General features: G+C 51.7%; 1 protein-coding gene across 2 annotated transcripts in view; it reads right to left on the bottom strand.

The window, feature by feature from the left end:
• The window catches only part of SARDH (sarcosine dehydrogenase), a 76,803-nt gene extending 61,672 nt beyond the window's left edge, over positions 1 to 15,131 (bottom strand). Inside the window, exons 1-8 of one of the 2 annotated variants that reach the window (XM_090022193.1) lie at positions 14,839 to 15,131; positions 11,682 to 12,009; positions 10,514 to 10,692; positions 8,992 to 9,171; positions 7,993 to 8,116; positions 7,522 to 7,622; positions 4,460 to 4,564; positions 3,743 to 3,872 (exon numbers count right to left, since the gene is read on the bottom strand). In XM_090022193.1, coding sequence (XP_089878319.1) covers positions 3,743 to 3,872; positions 4,460 to 4,564; positions 7,522 to 7,622; positions 7,993 to 8,116; positions 8,992 to 9,171; positions 10,514 to 10,692; positions 11,682 to 12,003 — 1,141 coding nt within the window. In that variant the 5' untranslated portion in view covers positions 12,004 to 12,009; positions 14,839 to 15,131. The remainder of the gene's footprint in view (positions 1 to 3,742; positions 3,873 to 4,459; positions 4,565 to 7,521; positions 7,623 to 7,992; positions 8,117 to 8,991; positions 9,172 to 10,513; positions 10,693 to 11,681; positions 12,010 to 14,838) is intronic. The other variant, XM_090022192.1, reaches the window with a different exon arrangement.

Genomic DNA, 15,131 nt, shown 5'->3' with positions numbered 1-15,131 from the left:
ACTGATAACTAGCCAAGGGAACCCCAAGAAATTCCTTAGGGACTTGGCTACCGGCAAGTTGGTTTGGGTGGAAGGTGCACAGAGACCACGGCTCTGCTGTCCAAGAGGGCTGAGAGGTCACAAAACAGGCTCCAGCCAGCACAGCAACTGTTCAGCAGCCCAAAAGTCAAGCCATTTTGGGGCATATTTTGTATGACGGGCTCATCCCCTTGGATATGGTGCTGCACAGGTATCACTGACCCACAGCTCGCTGGGGCAGCTCTTCTGCTTGTTCAAATCAGAGCAGCACCACTGATTGCAGCTGGGGAAGGATGCGAGCCCTCAATCCAAAAGCAGTTGCAGACTCATCTGTAAGACCTGCTGCAACGTAGTGCAGGGAGCTCAGGGTTAAGCACTGGGTGCAATGCTGTCTGTCCATGTCTCTGTTACTGCTTTGCTATGGGACCCTGGGCAAGACACCTCACTTTTCTGTGCCTCATTTTCCCCATCTCCAAGCATGCTAATGCTGACTTGCTCTTGGGAAGAGATGAATTGCCCTCAGGTCCTGATTATCAAAGGCATCTAAAGAGGTTGGGATTTCCCTCCTGTAGCCGAGCGCCTAACTCCACTTGGGTTCCTGTCTCATAGTTTCATAGTTTCTAGGGTCGGGAGGGACCTGAGCAGATCATTGAGTCCGACCCCCCGCCATGGCAGGAAAGAGTACTGGGGTCAAACGACCCCAGCAAGGTGTTCATCCAACCTCCTCTTAAACACCCCCAGGGCAGGAGCCTGCACCACTTCTCTTGGAAGTTGGTCCCAGACCCTAGCCGCCCTGACCGTGACGTCACGCCTCCTGATGTCTAACCTAAACCTGCCCTCTGCCAGCTTGTGCCCGTTATTCCTGGTCACTCCTGGCGGTGCTCGGGGGAACAGGGACTCCCCCAGTGCCTGCTGGTCCCCCCTGACTAGTTTGTAACAGGCCACAAGATCCCCCTCGGCCTTCTCTTGTGGAGGCTGAACAGGTTCAGGTCCCGTGGCCTCTCCTCGTAGGGCCTGCTCTGCTGCCCCCGACCATGCGAGTGGCCTCCTCTGGACCCTCTCCATGCTGTCCACATCCCTCCTGAAGCGCGGCACCCAGACCTGGACGCAGTCCTCCAGCCGCGGCCTGACCAGTGCTGCACAGAGCGGGAGGATCACCTCCCTGGCCCTGCTCGAGATGCATGACAAGGTGCGGTCGGCCTTCCTGACCGCGTCCCCACACTGCCGGCCCACGTTCATCTTGGAGTCAGTGATGACTCCCAGATCCTTTTCTGCCTCTGCCCTGATGAGAAGGGAGACCCCAGCCTGTAGGTATGGTGCTGGTTCTTCCTCCCCGGGTGCAGCACCTTGCACTTGTCGGTGTTGAATCTCATCCTGTTCTCATCCGCCCACCCCTGTAACCTGTCTAGGTCTGATTGCAACCTATTCCTCCCTTCTAGCGTGCCCACATCCCCCACATCTTCGTGTCATCAGCAAATGTGAACAGGTGCTTTTTACCCCCTTGTCCAAGCTGCTGATGAAGATGTTGAACAGCGCGGGCCCGAGGACCGAGCCCTGCGGGACCCCACTGCCCACGTCCCTCCGGGTCGAACATGCCCCGCCACCACCGCTCTCCGGGTGCGGCCCTCCCGCCGGTTGGCGACACGTCTGACTGTGCGGGGGTCGACACCGCAGCCCCCAGTTTCTGAATGAGAACGGGGTGAGAGACGGTGTCGAAGGCCTCCCGAAGGTCCAGGAAGACGACGTCCACTGCTCCCCCTGCATCTAAGGATTTGGTGACCTGGTCGTAGGCGGCCGCCAGGCTGGTCTGACAGGACCTGCCGCGAATGAACCCGTGTGGGTTGCCCCTCAGCGTAATCTCCCCCCGGCCCCTCGTGGGCGTGCGCCAGGATAACTCTCTCAAAAAGCTTGCCCAGGATTGAGGTAAGACTGACTGGCCTGTAGTTCCCGGGTCCTCCTTCCTCCCCTTTTTGAAGATGGGAGCCACGTTGGCCTCTTCCAGTCCTCCGGCACCAGGTATCTGTCCTCTGCCGGCTTAGGTATCTAAATGCCTTTGAAGCTCTGGCTCTAATACAGAATAATATGATCATTTCCTCTAGGCATCAGCACGCTACCCTGTGCCTGCTTAAGTCGCCACATAGGAAGCAATTTCTATGCAACAGAGAAGATGAACGTGTTTTGAACTCAGCACTTCCCTCCCTTACTCAGGGTCTGCGTTGTTATAGTTCCCCTTTGCCCTGTCATCCTCGACTCACGGACCCCTGTGTGCCCACAACACAGGGTCTTAGGCCTCCTTTTGCAGGGAACCTTAGCGAGAGCAACAAAATTTCAGGCTTGCAGAACTGGAGGTCAGCATCTGAAAAATCAAGCCCTCCGTCTTCAAAGTGGTGGCAACAGCATTAGCTGCAAAAAGGTTAGAAAACAGCCAGAGCCAGCTTGTCAGGGATTCATTTTGCTGCAAACTTTTAGCAACAAAACCACAGAATGGATATAGCTGGAGAATGAGCGTAGAATAGGAAGAAAGCTGCAAAAGCAAACTGCAGGGATTTTTTTTCAATATTATTATTCCTTCTACTAAGCTTCTGGCACCACCTTTTGGAACAGGACATTATGACATCCAGGCTGATGCTGTTTTTCTCTTTGTGTTTCAGCGGGCTCCTCTCTTTCACAGAACAATCAGGTACCAACAGAAGTGACTGAACAGAGGCCGTGCTTGCAGGGCTGGTTCATTAGTTGCTGACAGCGCTCACATCCCTCAAGCCATGGCACTTCTGCAAACCCTATGATGAAACTAAGGGCGTTCGAAGATGCTACACTTGTCACAACTTGCAACTGGGTTTCTGTGCTTAGGACCTTGCATCCTTGGGCCAGCTAAGTAGGCTGCGTGCATGTCTTGTGTGACAAGCACCTTGGTGAGGAGGACGGGAGCTGCAGCAGGAGCCCTGAGGGTGTGCACCGTGCGGTGATGATGCATGGAAGGATGGAGTAATAAATCCACACTGAAATTTGGAGGCTTGGGATGATGAGCTTCCCCATTCCAGTTCCCAATTCCCTCGCCCACCTTACCAGTTACAGCCCCATGATCATTCCAAGCCCTCCAAATCTGACACGTCCAAGAAGCAAAAGCATCCCCCTTGCCAGGGCAGAGCCAGCTCTGCCAGGCTTTTGAGTGCCAAGGCAGGTCAATTAAACCAATATTGGCTCTAATTAGCACTCCCACCAGCTGTTTGAAGTTGGAGGACATCAAAGAAATCATTCCCATTCCTCCCCTGATGGCTGAGAGCCACGCACTGGGGGCAAGCCAGGGGCAAGTGGAGCATGGAAAAGACGGGAGTGATTACTGCATGTGATGACCATGGGATGTGAAGCCATTTTCCATTCCTCTCCCTCTGATCGGCTCACCGTAATGCTTTCTCTTTCTCACAGGGTCTAAGCTAATGCTCATCTAGGTTAAGCTGTTCCTCCATCTCTTTCACACATGATCCTGGCCTGAGTGTCTTAAAGGGAAAACTGAGGACAGCAGGGGTTTATCCTTTCCTGACCGGTCACCTTGCATGGGTGGGCTGGACAAAACAACCGAATCGTACTACTCCTACATGCAAACATAACACTTCCTAGCTCCAAATGAGGAGAATACCTGTAGAAAGTCAGCACAACCTTTGCAAGCCTCATCTGGGAGCAAAGCTGCTTTGATTGCATATGGAAAATGCTACTGAAGTATTACCTGGCCCACAGACCGTGGACTTGATTCCAGTTTTCTCTAGCGCTGGGACTCTGTTTATAGCACCTTCGATATGCTGCATGAAAACATCCCAGTCCAGATCAAAGAGGCCAAAGGTGAATTTGTCAGATACCTGGTGGGGGACAGAGGAAGAGAGCTGAGTGAGGAGGTTTATTTTATAACACACACCCTTATTTTGGGAGCTCCTGATGGGCTGTTTCCTGTAGGGTGCCTGCTGAAGCCAGTGGGAGCTTAGGGATGGACGCCTCGAAAAACCAGTCACAAGGAGCAAACTCAGGGGCCCCTTGAAGTCAAAGGGAGTTTTGGCATTGTCTCAGATAGTGCCAGGATTTTGCTAGAGCCCATGTTAACTGCTCAGTGAAGGGGCAGCCCCTTTGTGATTTTGCCCAAGGTCACTCCTGGGATCTTTGGCATGGGTGAGACTGGATAAGGGACTTTTGAGATCCCTCTCTCCTTGCTGGCCCTTTTCAAGTGGGTTTGCTTCTTGTGCAGACCTCTCCCAGATCCAAAGGCCACCAGCTTTCAAACTGCATCCTACCCCACCCCCGGGATCCAGCTGAGGTTCAATACAAAGGGTCCTGGTTCCTGGCTTTCAGGTGTTAATGAGAACTCAAGGACTCATTTCTGCCCCTTCTTTGTCAAACCAGGTTTCCCAGGAACGTGTTTCATTTCTTATGAAAACCTCTCCTCACTGCTCACCTCCTCCCAGAAGATTGGATTTGACTCGTATCCGCCCACAGAGAGGGCATCGCCTTGGAGACGAAGATACACTGAAGCATCGTGATCTCGAACATTCGGCATATTCTAAAAATAAGTAGAGAGGAATAGCATCAAGCCGTGGCAGGAGAAAGCCAATCATGCCTAGTTGAGTCACCTGAGCAGCTTCTGTCCTGGGATCCTGCGCCAGCTGGCACACCAGATCTGAGTGGAGAACCATGTCCCGACCAGCAGGGATGTTCTGGAGATTTGCTTTGCAGTGTAGTTATAAATTAACCATACAGGTAACCTAGTTGTTTGTCCTCATGGCCTCATTCAACTTGTCCCCCTTGGGTCTCATAATCTGCCAGAACATCAAACCCAGTCCTGGCTTTTACAGCGTGCCAGGTCCACAGTGCAAGGAGTGGAAGAAGCCAACTCTGGCAGGTCACTCACTTCTGGCCAAAAATTGGCAATAGGACCTGTAGCATCCTCTCCCAGCAATCCTACTTCAGCTGTATTCCTCTACTGGCTCCTTGCTCCTTTGCCCATATTGCCACCCCCTAACTCCATGCCAGCACTGGGCTGATGATATAATCACCGAGCTCCCTCAACAGGAGGGAGGCATTAAGCCACTGTTGCACAGCATGGTGTTTATAACTGCTCTGATGATATTGTTGTATTTTTTTTACCCACAATGTTTTCCCTCATTATTTACAAACCCATATTCCCTTTCGAGTTTCCAACCATATGTTTGCACTGACATGCACCAGTTTGTTACTTCTGGGTTGCTCAAGAGTGATGGCACTGAACACACCTAAATGGCATTGCAGGATTTAGAGACAGAGCAGACTTCCACAGTATGGCTGTGACCAGCTCGAGGCACATGAGGGTTAAGCAGATAGCACTGTTTTATTTTAAAGCACGGCAGTGTGTGTGTGTGTGTGTGTGTGTGTGTGTGTGTGTGTGTGTGTGTGTGTGTGTGTGTGTGTGTGTGTGTGTGTGTGTGTGTGTGTGTGTGTGTGTGTGTGTGTGTGTGTGTGTGTAGACTTGGCAAACAGGCATTGAGAAGAAAAACTGGCGGCAGCCAGTCACGATGAATTAGCTTCAGTGCTGGGCCCTTCCTGAGCCCCCTGCCTGGGTCCTGGTTTGAGTACAGCTCAGACACCAGCAAAACAAGATTAGCAGCAGACATGATACATGTGAAGCTCTGAGGTGCGCACTGCCAGAAGGCAAAGCGAGGTTAAGCAGCTGCAGAAGGACTGGAGATGCTGATATGATTAAATAAACTGAGTCTAATTTGCTAAGCAGGTTCCCTGTGTGTGCCGGCCCCAGACCAACAGAGCAAGCCAGGCCGGGCTGAATAGGAGCTGGTTTCTATCCTGACGGAGGCTGAAGGTTAACCACTTACAAAACAGTCCCAAATCCACCCCATAACTCCTTCCCCCGAACCACCCCTGAGCGGCTGTGGAAGGAATGGAGATGGCACTCAATCAGTACAATGTGGCTGCTGTGATTGTATTAAACACGGTGATGGGACCATCATTTTCTAGGCGCTCCTGTACCAAGGCATGAGAAGATAGTCTGATGAGAACTGGCAGACTGGGGAGCCAATGTGTTTCAATGCAATTTATGGGAAGACGTATTTATTTCTCTCCTACCCCACCAATACAGAAAGGTGAAAGGGTACAACGATCCAGTCTCTCATGCATGGAGAGCAGTGGACTGGTTTTCTTAAACAGTATACATGCAGATGTGTAAGTAGTACAAGTGGAATGATTATACTATATTATCCACTAATATCCAGTATTATCCACTAATAATTCTTAGCATTTTAATAATAGACACTGTAGGTGGTGGATAGGGATACCGCCCTAGAAAACCTATTCTCAGCCCAGCCACTGACTTGCGAGGAAGCCTTGGGTAACAGACCTTTTCCCCCCCTTCCACAATTTGTCTGCCTCATCATCAACGTGAGTTGTAAACTCTTTGGGGCATGGACCATCTCGGAGCGTATTTGTTTGGCAGCACAAAGGGGGCCCAGTTCTGGTTGGGACTGCTAAAAACCGATGTAATATAAATAACCATCTTATAAATGACCCCTTAACATCAGCTGTCAAGGAATCTAAATGTAAAAAATAATACTCATCTTGGTCAAACACTTTGTAATTGCCTGATGAAAACTCGAGCCAGGATTTAGTATTGTTATGACATGACGTGAATGGTGTCTCAGCATTTAGGCTCTGACTCAGCAAAGCGTTTAAACGCACATTTGCCTTAAATATGCATTTAATCAGCTTCTATTCAACCCAGTGTCTAAGCACATGCTTAAATCTTTCTGAAACGTGAAAGAGAAGGCGAATGACATTTCTACATGCTCCGGGTTCAATTTTGCCCTGCTTTAATCCTCTCTGTAGCCCCACTAAGCCCTGTGGGCAGGTCTGTGGTAGAGCCAGTCCCTCGGTATCAATTTGGCCGATGTTTTGTGCAGGACTGGCCTGCCTAAACCTTCCCGCAGTATAGGTGGATGATCACTGAGGTTTCCTGAAAGACGCCCTTCTCTGTACAGAGCTCGTGTTGCCCAAGAGAGACATCTAGCTGCAAATGGAGGGATGAGCTCTGCCCGGGCAACATTTGTCTCTGAAAAGCTACAGATTACTGCGTGGAGATGGCGCAGGCTCAGACACAACTGGCATCTGCTCACACGTGTGAAACAGGTGATGTGCTCTTTCTACAGCAAAGAGAAGGACCAGAGAGGGTGTTCTCAATCTTGCTGCTTCATGATGCTCTTAAGTACCCACAAGGCACTGTGGGCAAATACAGCCAGGAAGCATTTGCACAATCATCTTGCAAAGTAAGCCCACTCCGTGCAGGTTCCCTCTTATTTCCTTATTCACGCACGTTCAGGGGTAGGAAAGGAAAAACAAAACGTTAGTGGCTTGGATCCTAAGATTTGGGAAAATCAGAAGTCCCCACATCCTGGCCCAAGTCTCTTCTGCAACATGCCCAGTAGCACATGGTGGGTCGCAAGCCTGCCAGGCACAGAAGAGGAGCAACGGACTAACCTGAATGCCCTCTATCCGCTCGGTCACCACATACGCATGATGCATTGCCACCAGGGGCACGCTGACGCCAGCCATCTGACCTAGGGCCCGGGCCCACACACCTGTCCGAAACAAAAAACCCGACTAAAGTAAACTACCTCTTAGTGAAGAAGAGTGTCCATCACTCAGGTCACCGCTGGACCTCGTGGGGATCTTCAGGCAGAGACCTGCGGCTCAGAGAGCATTCAGACATCCACCAGATGGGTTTAAACAGGGAATGAGCCAGGCTTTTTGACTCCCATGCAACCCAAAACCAGTAGCTTCCTCTGGGGTCCTTCCCCTCCCTGATTATAGCTATGGGGAATCAAAGAGTGGCCCGCATGCATCAGAGGCTAGAGAAACCCTAGTAAACATTGGGACAGGAAGGGTAAGTGCCATCCTGGCACCGTCCCAAGGGGCAAGATTGATGGGTAAGTGGCTTTTATTCCCTACCTGCACAGTTCACCACGCAGGGAGTCTGGATGGTCCCATAGCTCGTTTCCACGGCAGTGACCCTCTGCACACCAAAGTCATCGGCTCTGACCTGGATACCGGTCACTGGGCAATTCTCTATTACCTGCAGACAGATAAATCACCTCTGCCCCTGGAGCTGGGATGACGTGCCAGACCCATCAGACCATTGCTGTTCCCCAGCCCAGCTCTGCAGCCACGATGCTTCGTTCCTATCTAGGAAATGCCTGACTGAAACAGATCATTTTCTTTCACTTCCATAAAATCATGACTGTCCCTGGTGGGTAATTAAATCCTCCTTTTTAATTAGGGGCTTCAATTACTTGCCAGAGCAGTTACTTGGATGTGATTTTGAACTGCAGAGAGCTCTTATTATTTATTCGTATTGTAGCAGCACAGAGGAGCCTTGGTCCTGGACCAAGGCTGCAGGAAGGGCTGCACCCGTACACAGCAATACGATGATCCCTCACCCAGGGGGCAGAGTACATGTTCCCAACTCGATAGTCTTGACAAAGCTGTGTTGGGATCTCTCTCATCTCATCTGTATTTCCCTGAGTCTTGTAGCACCTTTACAAATCCAGTGCTAGCTCCTACCCGATGAGATACCGTTGGGCTGCCCTTCCAGCCAAGCCAGTCAGGGCTGTACCCTTATCACCCAAAAGAAGTGCTGCTAAGCAGAGCACGACAGCTCAGAAAACACCTGGAGCTGGTTTATGAGCGCCATGGGGAAATTGTTTCATCTCTGTCATCAGAGGTGCCAAGAAGAGGTTGGGTAAGTATTGATTAGGAATGATGTAGGAGTAGCTACGCCTGCGCTATGCTATGCTTAGCTTCCCATGCTTCTCGCCTTGGCTGGTTGCTACAAGGGGTCTGGAAGGGAATTTTTTCCCCCTCCTGTTGCTATATGTGGGGGCTTTTTGCCTTCCTCATTGGGTGATGGCCGAAGCCCAGGCTGGAGGTTTTGACTGGGGGACCAGTTACCAAAGCGCCTCTGGCAGTTGCTGCCCTGGTAAGTGTTGTGCAGGTACCAGCAGGATCCACCGTGCCATCCTTAGGGACGTAGAGCGTGCCATACAGATCATCCACATTCATCAGCGGATACAGGTCCTTCGTTTCTGCAGGGGACAGGACGTAGGACTCTATGCCATACACCTTACCCAGCTAAAATGAGATACAAAACAGATGTGTTGGAGCAAGCAAGATAGACCGGTGATGTGTCTTCTGCACAACAACTGCCAATAATAACGAGACAACACAATGCACCTCTGGGTCCCCAATAGCTATGAGCAGACAGCTATGAGCACTGCTGCAGGGCAGCTCTAACTGGCTCCTGTGGGATTCTCAAAATACAGGACATGGCAAACACCTCTAGCAAGCTCCCACCCTATCGAAAGAGATAGGGCCCTCTTCCTATACAGCTGTGCAACTTATGATGTACTAAACATACATTATTTTGATATGTATGTTATGAATGTAAGGAAAAAATTATAATGTGCTAAACAGGAATGGGAAAAACTCCAGGGATAGGTTTGGTTCTGCAAAGCCCAAACTGGGGATGCGTTTGATTTGGGGATCTGTATATCTGAGACCTATGTATCTTTTGCAGACATAAATATGTGTGCGTGCGTGTGCATATACACACCACACATGGATACACACAACATACAGCAGGGCACAAGGATACCTAATGGGCCATGACAATATGCATTTTTCCTGTACTGGGGAGGAAGATCACTTGTGAAACCACGATTCCTGGCGATCCTGCACAGAGAGCTGCTCTCTTTCATTTCATTACTGAGAACAGCACAGAGGTTTTGTTGGCTTTAGTACTGTGACTCTCAGCTCGGCAGCATGGGAGGCCTCTTTCACCATGCATGCAGTAGCCACCGGTGGCATTGGTTTCTAGCCAAAACCATCTCTCAGCTGTAATCCGAGTCTGCACTAGCACCGCTCAAGATAACGATGGTCTGTGCAAACTCGACTGTTAGGAATCACAAGGTGAGCTACAGCCACCTTCACCTCTCTGGGGTCTCCAGTCCCCACTCCCACCTCTCCCCTTCCTCAGTTCATCATCGCTGTGCTTTTACTGAGAGGGCTCGACTCCGAAGCCTGCTGAAAGCAATGGAAAGGCTCCCCGGGACCAAAGCGCTCCATGTACCCTAAGCGAGCCCCCTTTCTACTCCCAGCCTCTAATCCCGACTCTTCCTGCCCTTAGAACAGTGCTGCAAAACCTTCTCCTTTGATAAAGCTTTCCCACCAGCACCTCAACCTATTACCTGCCCCAACCAGAGCTACTGATAACTAGCCAAGGGAACCCCAAGAAATTCCTTAGGGACTTGGCTACCGGCAAGTTGGTTTGGGTGGAAGGTGCACGGACAGCGCGCGGATGGGCAGCAGCGCGCAACCCCCAGATAACTAGACCTCCCCAAAATCCCTTCACGCAGCTAGCCGGTAACATCCACCCCGACTCGTGTGGACCGGAAGGCAGGATGACTCCGCTTACAGACATGAGCCTCTTGTACTCGTCCAGCCGCTGCTTGCTGGAGGCGATGAAGAGCCCGCCGTTTTGGATCCAGCCTGTGTGCAGACCTGTCTCCTCCTCAAGGTCCCGGCTAACCACGTTGCGAGTGTGCGCCAACAGCTCCACTTCCATGTCGCTGGGGCGCAGCTGCCACAACAGGCCTGGGAAGAAACCACGGAGAGCCCAGGAGATTTGGGCTTCACCCCCCTCTTCCTTGGGGTCGGGGTCCTAGCCTACAAGCCGGGCAAGCAGCTTCTGTCTGGGGAACTGCAAGATTATCCAAAAGGAGCTCTAGCAATGAGAACAAGCTCATCCCTGACCTGCTCACCATCCCCGAGGCAGGTCAGTAATGCAAAATAACTGGGTTTTTGGCTTGATGGAGGAACTGAAAATGTGAAAAATAATTGTTCTGGGTCCCCACAAAATGATTCCCACCCCAGATTTTTTCACTGAAATAAACTGCCTGCAAACATTTGTTTTTGGATCAACTAAAATGCTTGCTGCGACTCGGGGGGGTGGTGTGTGTGGAATTACTCCATTTTTGGAGAGGGCTTTAAGTTTTGAAAAAAAATAGAAACAGAGGGAAATTATGAAAATCTTTGACAGGAAAAAACCCATCACATTTTTTTACGTTTTTTCCCCAGCCAGAAACAGAGGCAATATGGCTCAACTTCAGAAAGGTTTTGAACACAGTGTCCTGTGTTCAAAGGTATGCTCCTAAGGTCTCTCTCCACGGTAAAGGTATTCTTCTAAGGTGGGGAAATACGGTCCAGATGAAACTGCTGTGAGAAATGCCTGTCTGGGTGGGAAATCACGCTGTATGATGTCCTGCAATGTTGAACTGGGAGGAGGCATCACAAGGGCTTTCACTGTCTGGGGTCCGGCCCCATTCAAAACCTTTATTAAATACCTACCAGACACTTTCAATATCTGTACCTCTCCCCTAAAAAAGCTGCTAAGTGAGTCCTAAGCACCAGCAGGACCCAGAGCTCCCACTGACACTACAATGCGGATGACTGGCCCTCATCATGGGAGAAAAGCCAGAAGACAAGTCGGCTTGTGGGTGGACAAGCCCCCCAAGCCTTCCTCTGCACCTGTTTTTCTACAGCAGCTTGCACGAGAGCTGATCCCCACAGACCGCTCCACTCACCTGCCGTGTGCCAGGTGGTCCCTGAAGTCAGACGGTCTCTTTCCAGCAAGACTGCATTGGCCACCCCCATCTTTGCTAGGTGGTAGATGGTCTGGCAACCCAAGCTGCCTCCACCCACCACCACCACGTCGGCCACCTTGGGGAGTGGCTTGGTGGGCCCTTGGGCTTGGGAGCTTTCGTCCTTCAGGGTCTTGTGGTAGGGGACGCTCTTCTCCGTGGTCTGGGCCGTCGCGCTGCTGAAGCACCTTTGGCAGAGGCTTCTGCCGGCGGCTGGCATCTGGAGGGAGGCAGCCATTCGGAAGGTGGAGCTCAGGTGGGCCATGGCGACCTGCAATCCAACAGGCAGCTTTCAGCAACGTGAGGAGACATTTCTGCATGTGCCAGCAAAGCAAGAGGCATAACAGCACATCTGGCATCCTGAGCGGAGATGCTTTTGAACAGAGGCCTCCAGGGTTGGAGCTCTCAATGAGTACCCGGGGCTACTGTTCCCCGTGGCCTGCCCTGGCTGTGCTACTACCTCACACCCGAGGTATTCACGGCTGCTCGTAGCACCATTGCATGTGGGAACCCAAGTCTGGGGCTGGGATATTATCAACAGACCCAAACTAAAGTGTCTACCTCACGTGCAGTGTCACGAGGTATTAAAAACACTCTTCGTGGGCTGCCAAGGGGCTGCGGCAAGTGCAGTCAGTCAGCCCCAACCTGCTGCAGCTGAGCAAAGGAGCGCGGACGAATTGCTCTCTCTGGAGCGGGGTAGGACTGTAGCAGGACAAAGCCTCCTGAAGGAAAGGTAACCCTGAGATGGGGCTATGTGGATTTTATCTAGGACTTTATGATGGTTTTCATGCAGGGGGCTGAGGGCAAATGCGGGTGGGAGACCAGAAGGACAAACTACCTCAAAAGGGATGAAAGTTAAGCCTGCTCAGGATCAGCTGAGCTCTATTTGGCTTCGTGTTGGGCTGATGATTCAGGTCTCTGGCGCTTTGGGGAGTAAGGGGGGTTGGAGGTGGGGACGAGCTTTTGTAATAGCCTGGCTGGAAGGATAGGTTATATGGCACCAACACCACTGGGGAAACAGAGGCAGAGCTGCTGCACCGATGAAGTCTTGCCTGGAAGAAGTGCACAGCTGTGGGGAGCAATGGGGCCAGGGCCACACCCTGTCACTCTATGTTGTAGAGGCTTTCTGGAAAAAAGTTGGGGTGGACGGTGGCTTCTCCCTGATCTCGCCTCCTTAGACCCCCCGCCCACACACACATGCGTGTGCGCCACGCCTGGTTCAAGGCAGTGGCATGGGCTCCCGCCAGGGAGAGAAGCCTGGGGGGACACAAGCTGAGGCAGCTGCTCACATGTGTGCGCAAAGTGAGCAGAGGCAGAAAAGAGGCTCTTCCAAAATCTTCTGTGAATATTGCCATTTGTCCTGGTCGAACTGGTCATTGTGGATGGGGCAGTAGCTGTCGGCAGTGGGGACTGGATACTGCTGCGGAGGGAGTGGACATCAGAGGCACGGGTCCTGCTCTGGGCTGTTCCCATGACTCGCCGTGTAGCCAGGAGAAAGTGCACACTTGGCCCAAGGGGTAAGCCAGGGACAGGGGGGCAGCCTTTGTGGCAGGCACGTCACAAATTAGTCCTGCACCCTCCCCAAGTGCCACTCTGATCCTCTTCCCCTGCCCAATCTGCAGCTCCGATGTCTGCTCCCTGCCCAATCTGCTGCCCAGCCCCTCCCTAGTCTGTTGTGTGCCACACGCCGAGGCTGCCCATGCCATTTGTGGCAGGTTGCACTGAGCTATGGTGTGAATATACAGCACGGGCATGCTCCACCGTCCTCAGTTAACTTATACTGGCTGCAAGGAGGGGAGAATACTACTAACCTGTTCGGCCCAAAGGAAGAGGGGAGAGGCAGTGACTATTCACTATTTAGCACCCCTCTCACCTGTAGTGACTTGTTGGTCTGGATCTCCTACATTTCCCTAGCTTTTATTTTCCTGCTAGTTGCCTGTTCTGTTAGCTTCAAGAGGAAGCAATCCTCTCAACCAGTGACTGTGGGAACCCAGGTGAACATTTATGGACTTCAGCCCAAAACTACGGAAGGGGATTGGAAACTGCAACATGGGTTTGCAAAGAGGGAAATCTTCCAGCTGAACATGGCCCTCTGAAACAGCTGCTGCCCAGAGCAAATAGCCATGCAGTCCCTCTTGCTTTGACAGAGATCTGCTAGAAATACACATATTTTGGGGGGGAAATGCTAAAAACCCTGATTCATGTGCGCTCTCCACCTCAGAAACAAAAAGACGGATAAAAAAGGATACAAACTGTATCACATAAACCCCCCCCCCCGGGATATTTTTTATAACCCTCAATTTTTTTTTTTGGCGGTGACTGGTCCCTGGTTTTTGGATAGCTGGGGTTGGCAAGACTGCCAATACATGCACTCTATCTACTGAATGCACTTCATTCCTTGTACGCGGGTGGCCATCACAAAAAGGGTGGGATTTCCCCATATAAGCAAAAGATTGTAATCTCTGACCCCAGAAAGACTCCACGGCACGGGGGGAGGACAAGCTACGTACCCTCTAGTGGGGTATCCTCCTTAGTCCTCCACGCCCTGCCCCTAAATATGCACGCATCTGCCCGTTCTGTCTGTTCGGGCTGGGCGCTGCAACGAGGATCGGACCCTGTCTTCGAGGCCCGCCTGCATTATTTTAGCTCTTGGATCAGATGCCAGAAGCGTGCCCCTACTCACCCCTTGTGTTAAACCTTCCACTGAGTAAACAGCTCTTATGTCTCTTGCCAAGTCAGCAGAGCTAAGGCCAGAGAGTCTGGGGTCACTGCTCCTGTGGCAGGAACTTGCTCCTCAAGTCTGAAAAGTTTCAATCCACTCTGTGCCGAGCAACGAGCCAGGTCTTGTCCACACAATTCTGAGACGTTTTTCCCTTTGATATATCACACACGTACACGCACACATCTATCCCTGCAAACTGGTCTAAACACAAACTTCCACAGCCTCGGAGCATGTCTTTCATTGCAAAGACTCTCCTCCCTGAAAACGAACTCGCACCACGCGCTCGCATCCACGTTTCCCCTCTGCTCGGCCAGCCCGGCTGTGCCCTGCAAGCCCAGCTTCCTGGCACGGCTGCTAGAGACAGCTGAATCCCTTTACCTGGTCGGTTCTTGCCGCCTTCCTTTGTCAGCGTGGCTCGCTTCCTCTGACACGCAGGCTCCGCTGCCACAGAAACATTAACCAGGGGTTGAGGGAACCGTAGCCAAACTGCTGGCCAGCTACAACTATTCCCAGAGTCCAGATGGCTCTGGGAAGGCAGGAGAGCATGTGCTGGCTTCGCTATCGGGCAGCTCTGCTCGGCATGCCTCCTCACACACACACATACCAGATGGATGTGTCACGGTCCTCAGTCGCAGAGCCTGACAAAGATCAGAGAGGTTAAAAATGGAAAA

The sequence above is a fragment of the Crocodylus siamensis genome, chromosome 11 (genome assembly GCF_052110815.1).
Source record: "Crocodylus siamensis isolate JL-2025a chromosome 11, ASM5211081v1, whole genome shotgun sequence".
Taxonomy (NCBI): Eukaryota; Metazoa; Chordata; order Crocodylia; family Crocodylidae; genus Crocodylus; species Crocodylus siamensis.
This window is presented reverse-complemented; position numbering and strand designations above follow the sequence as displayed.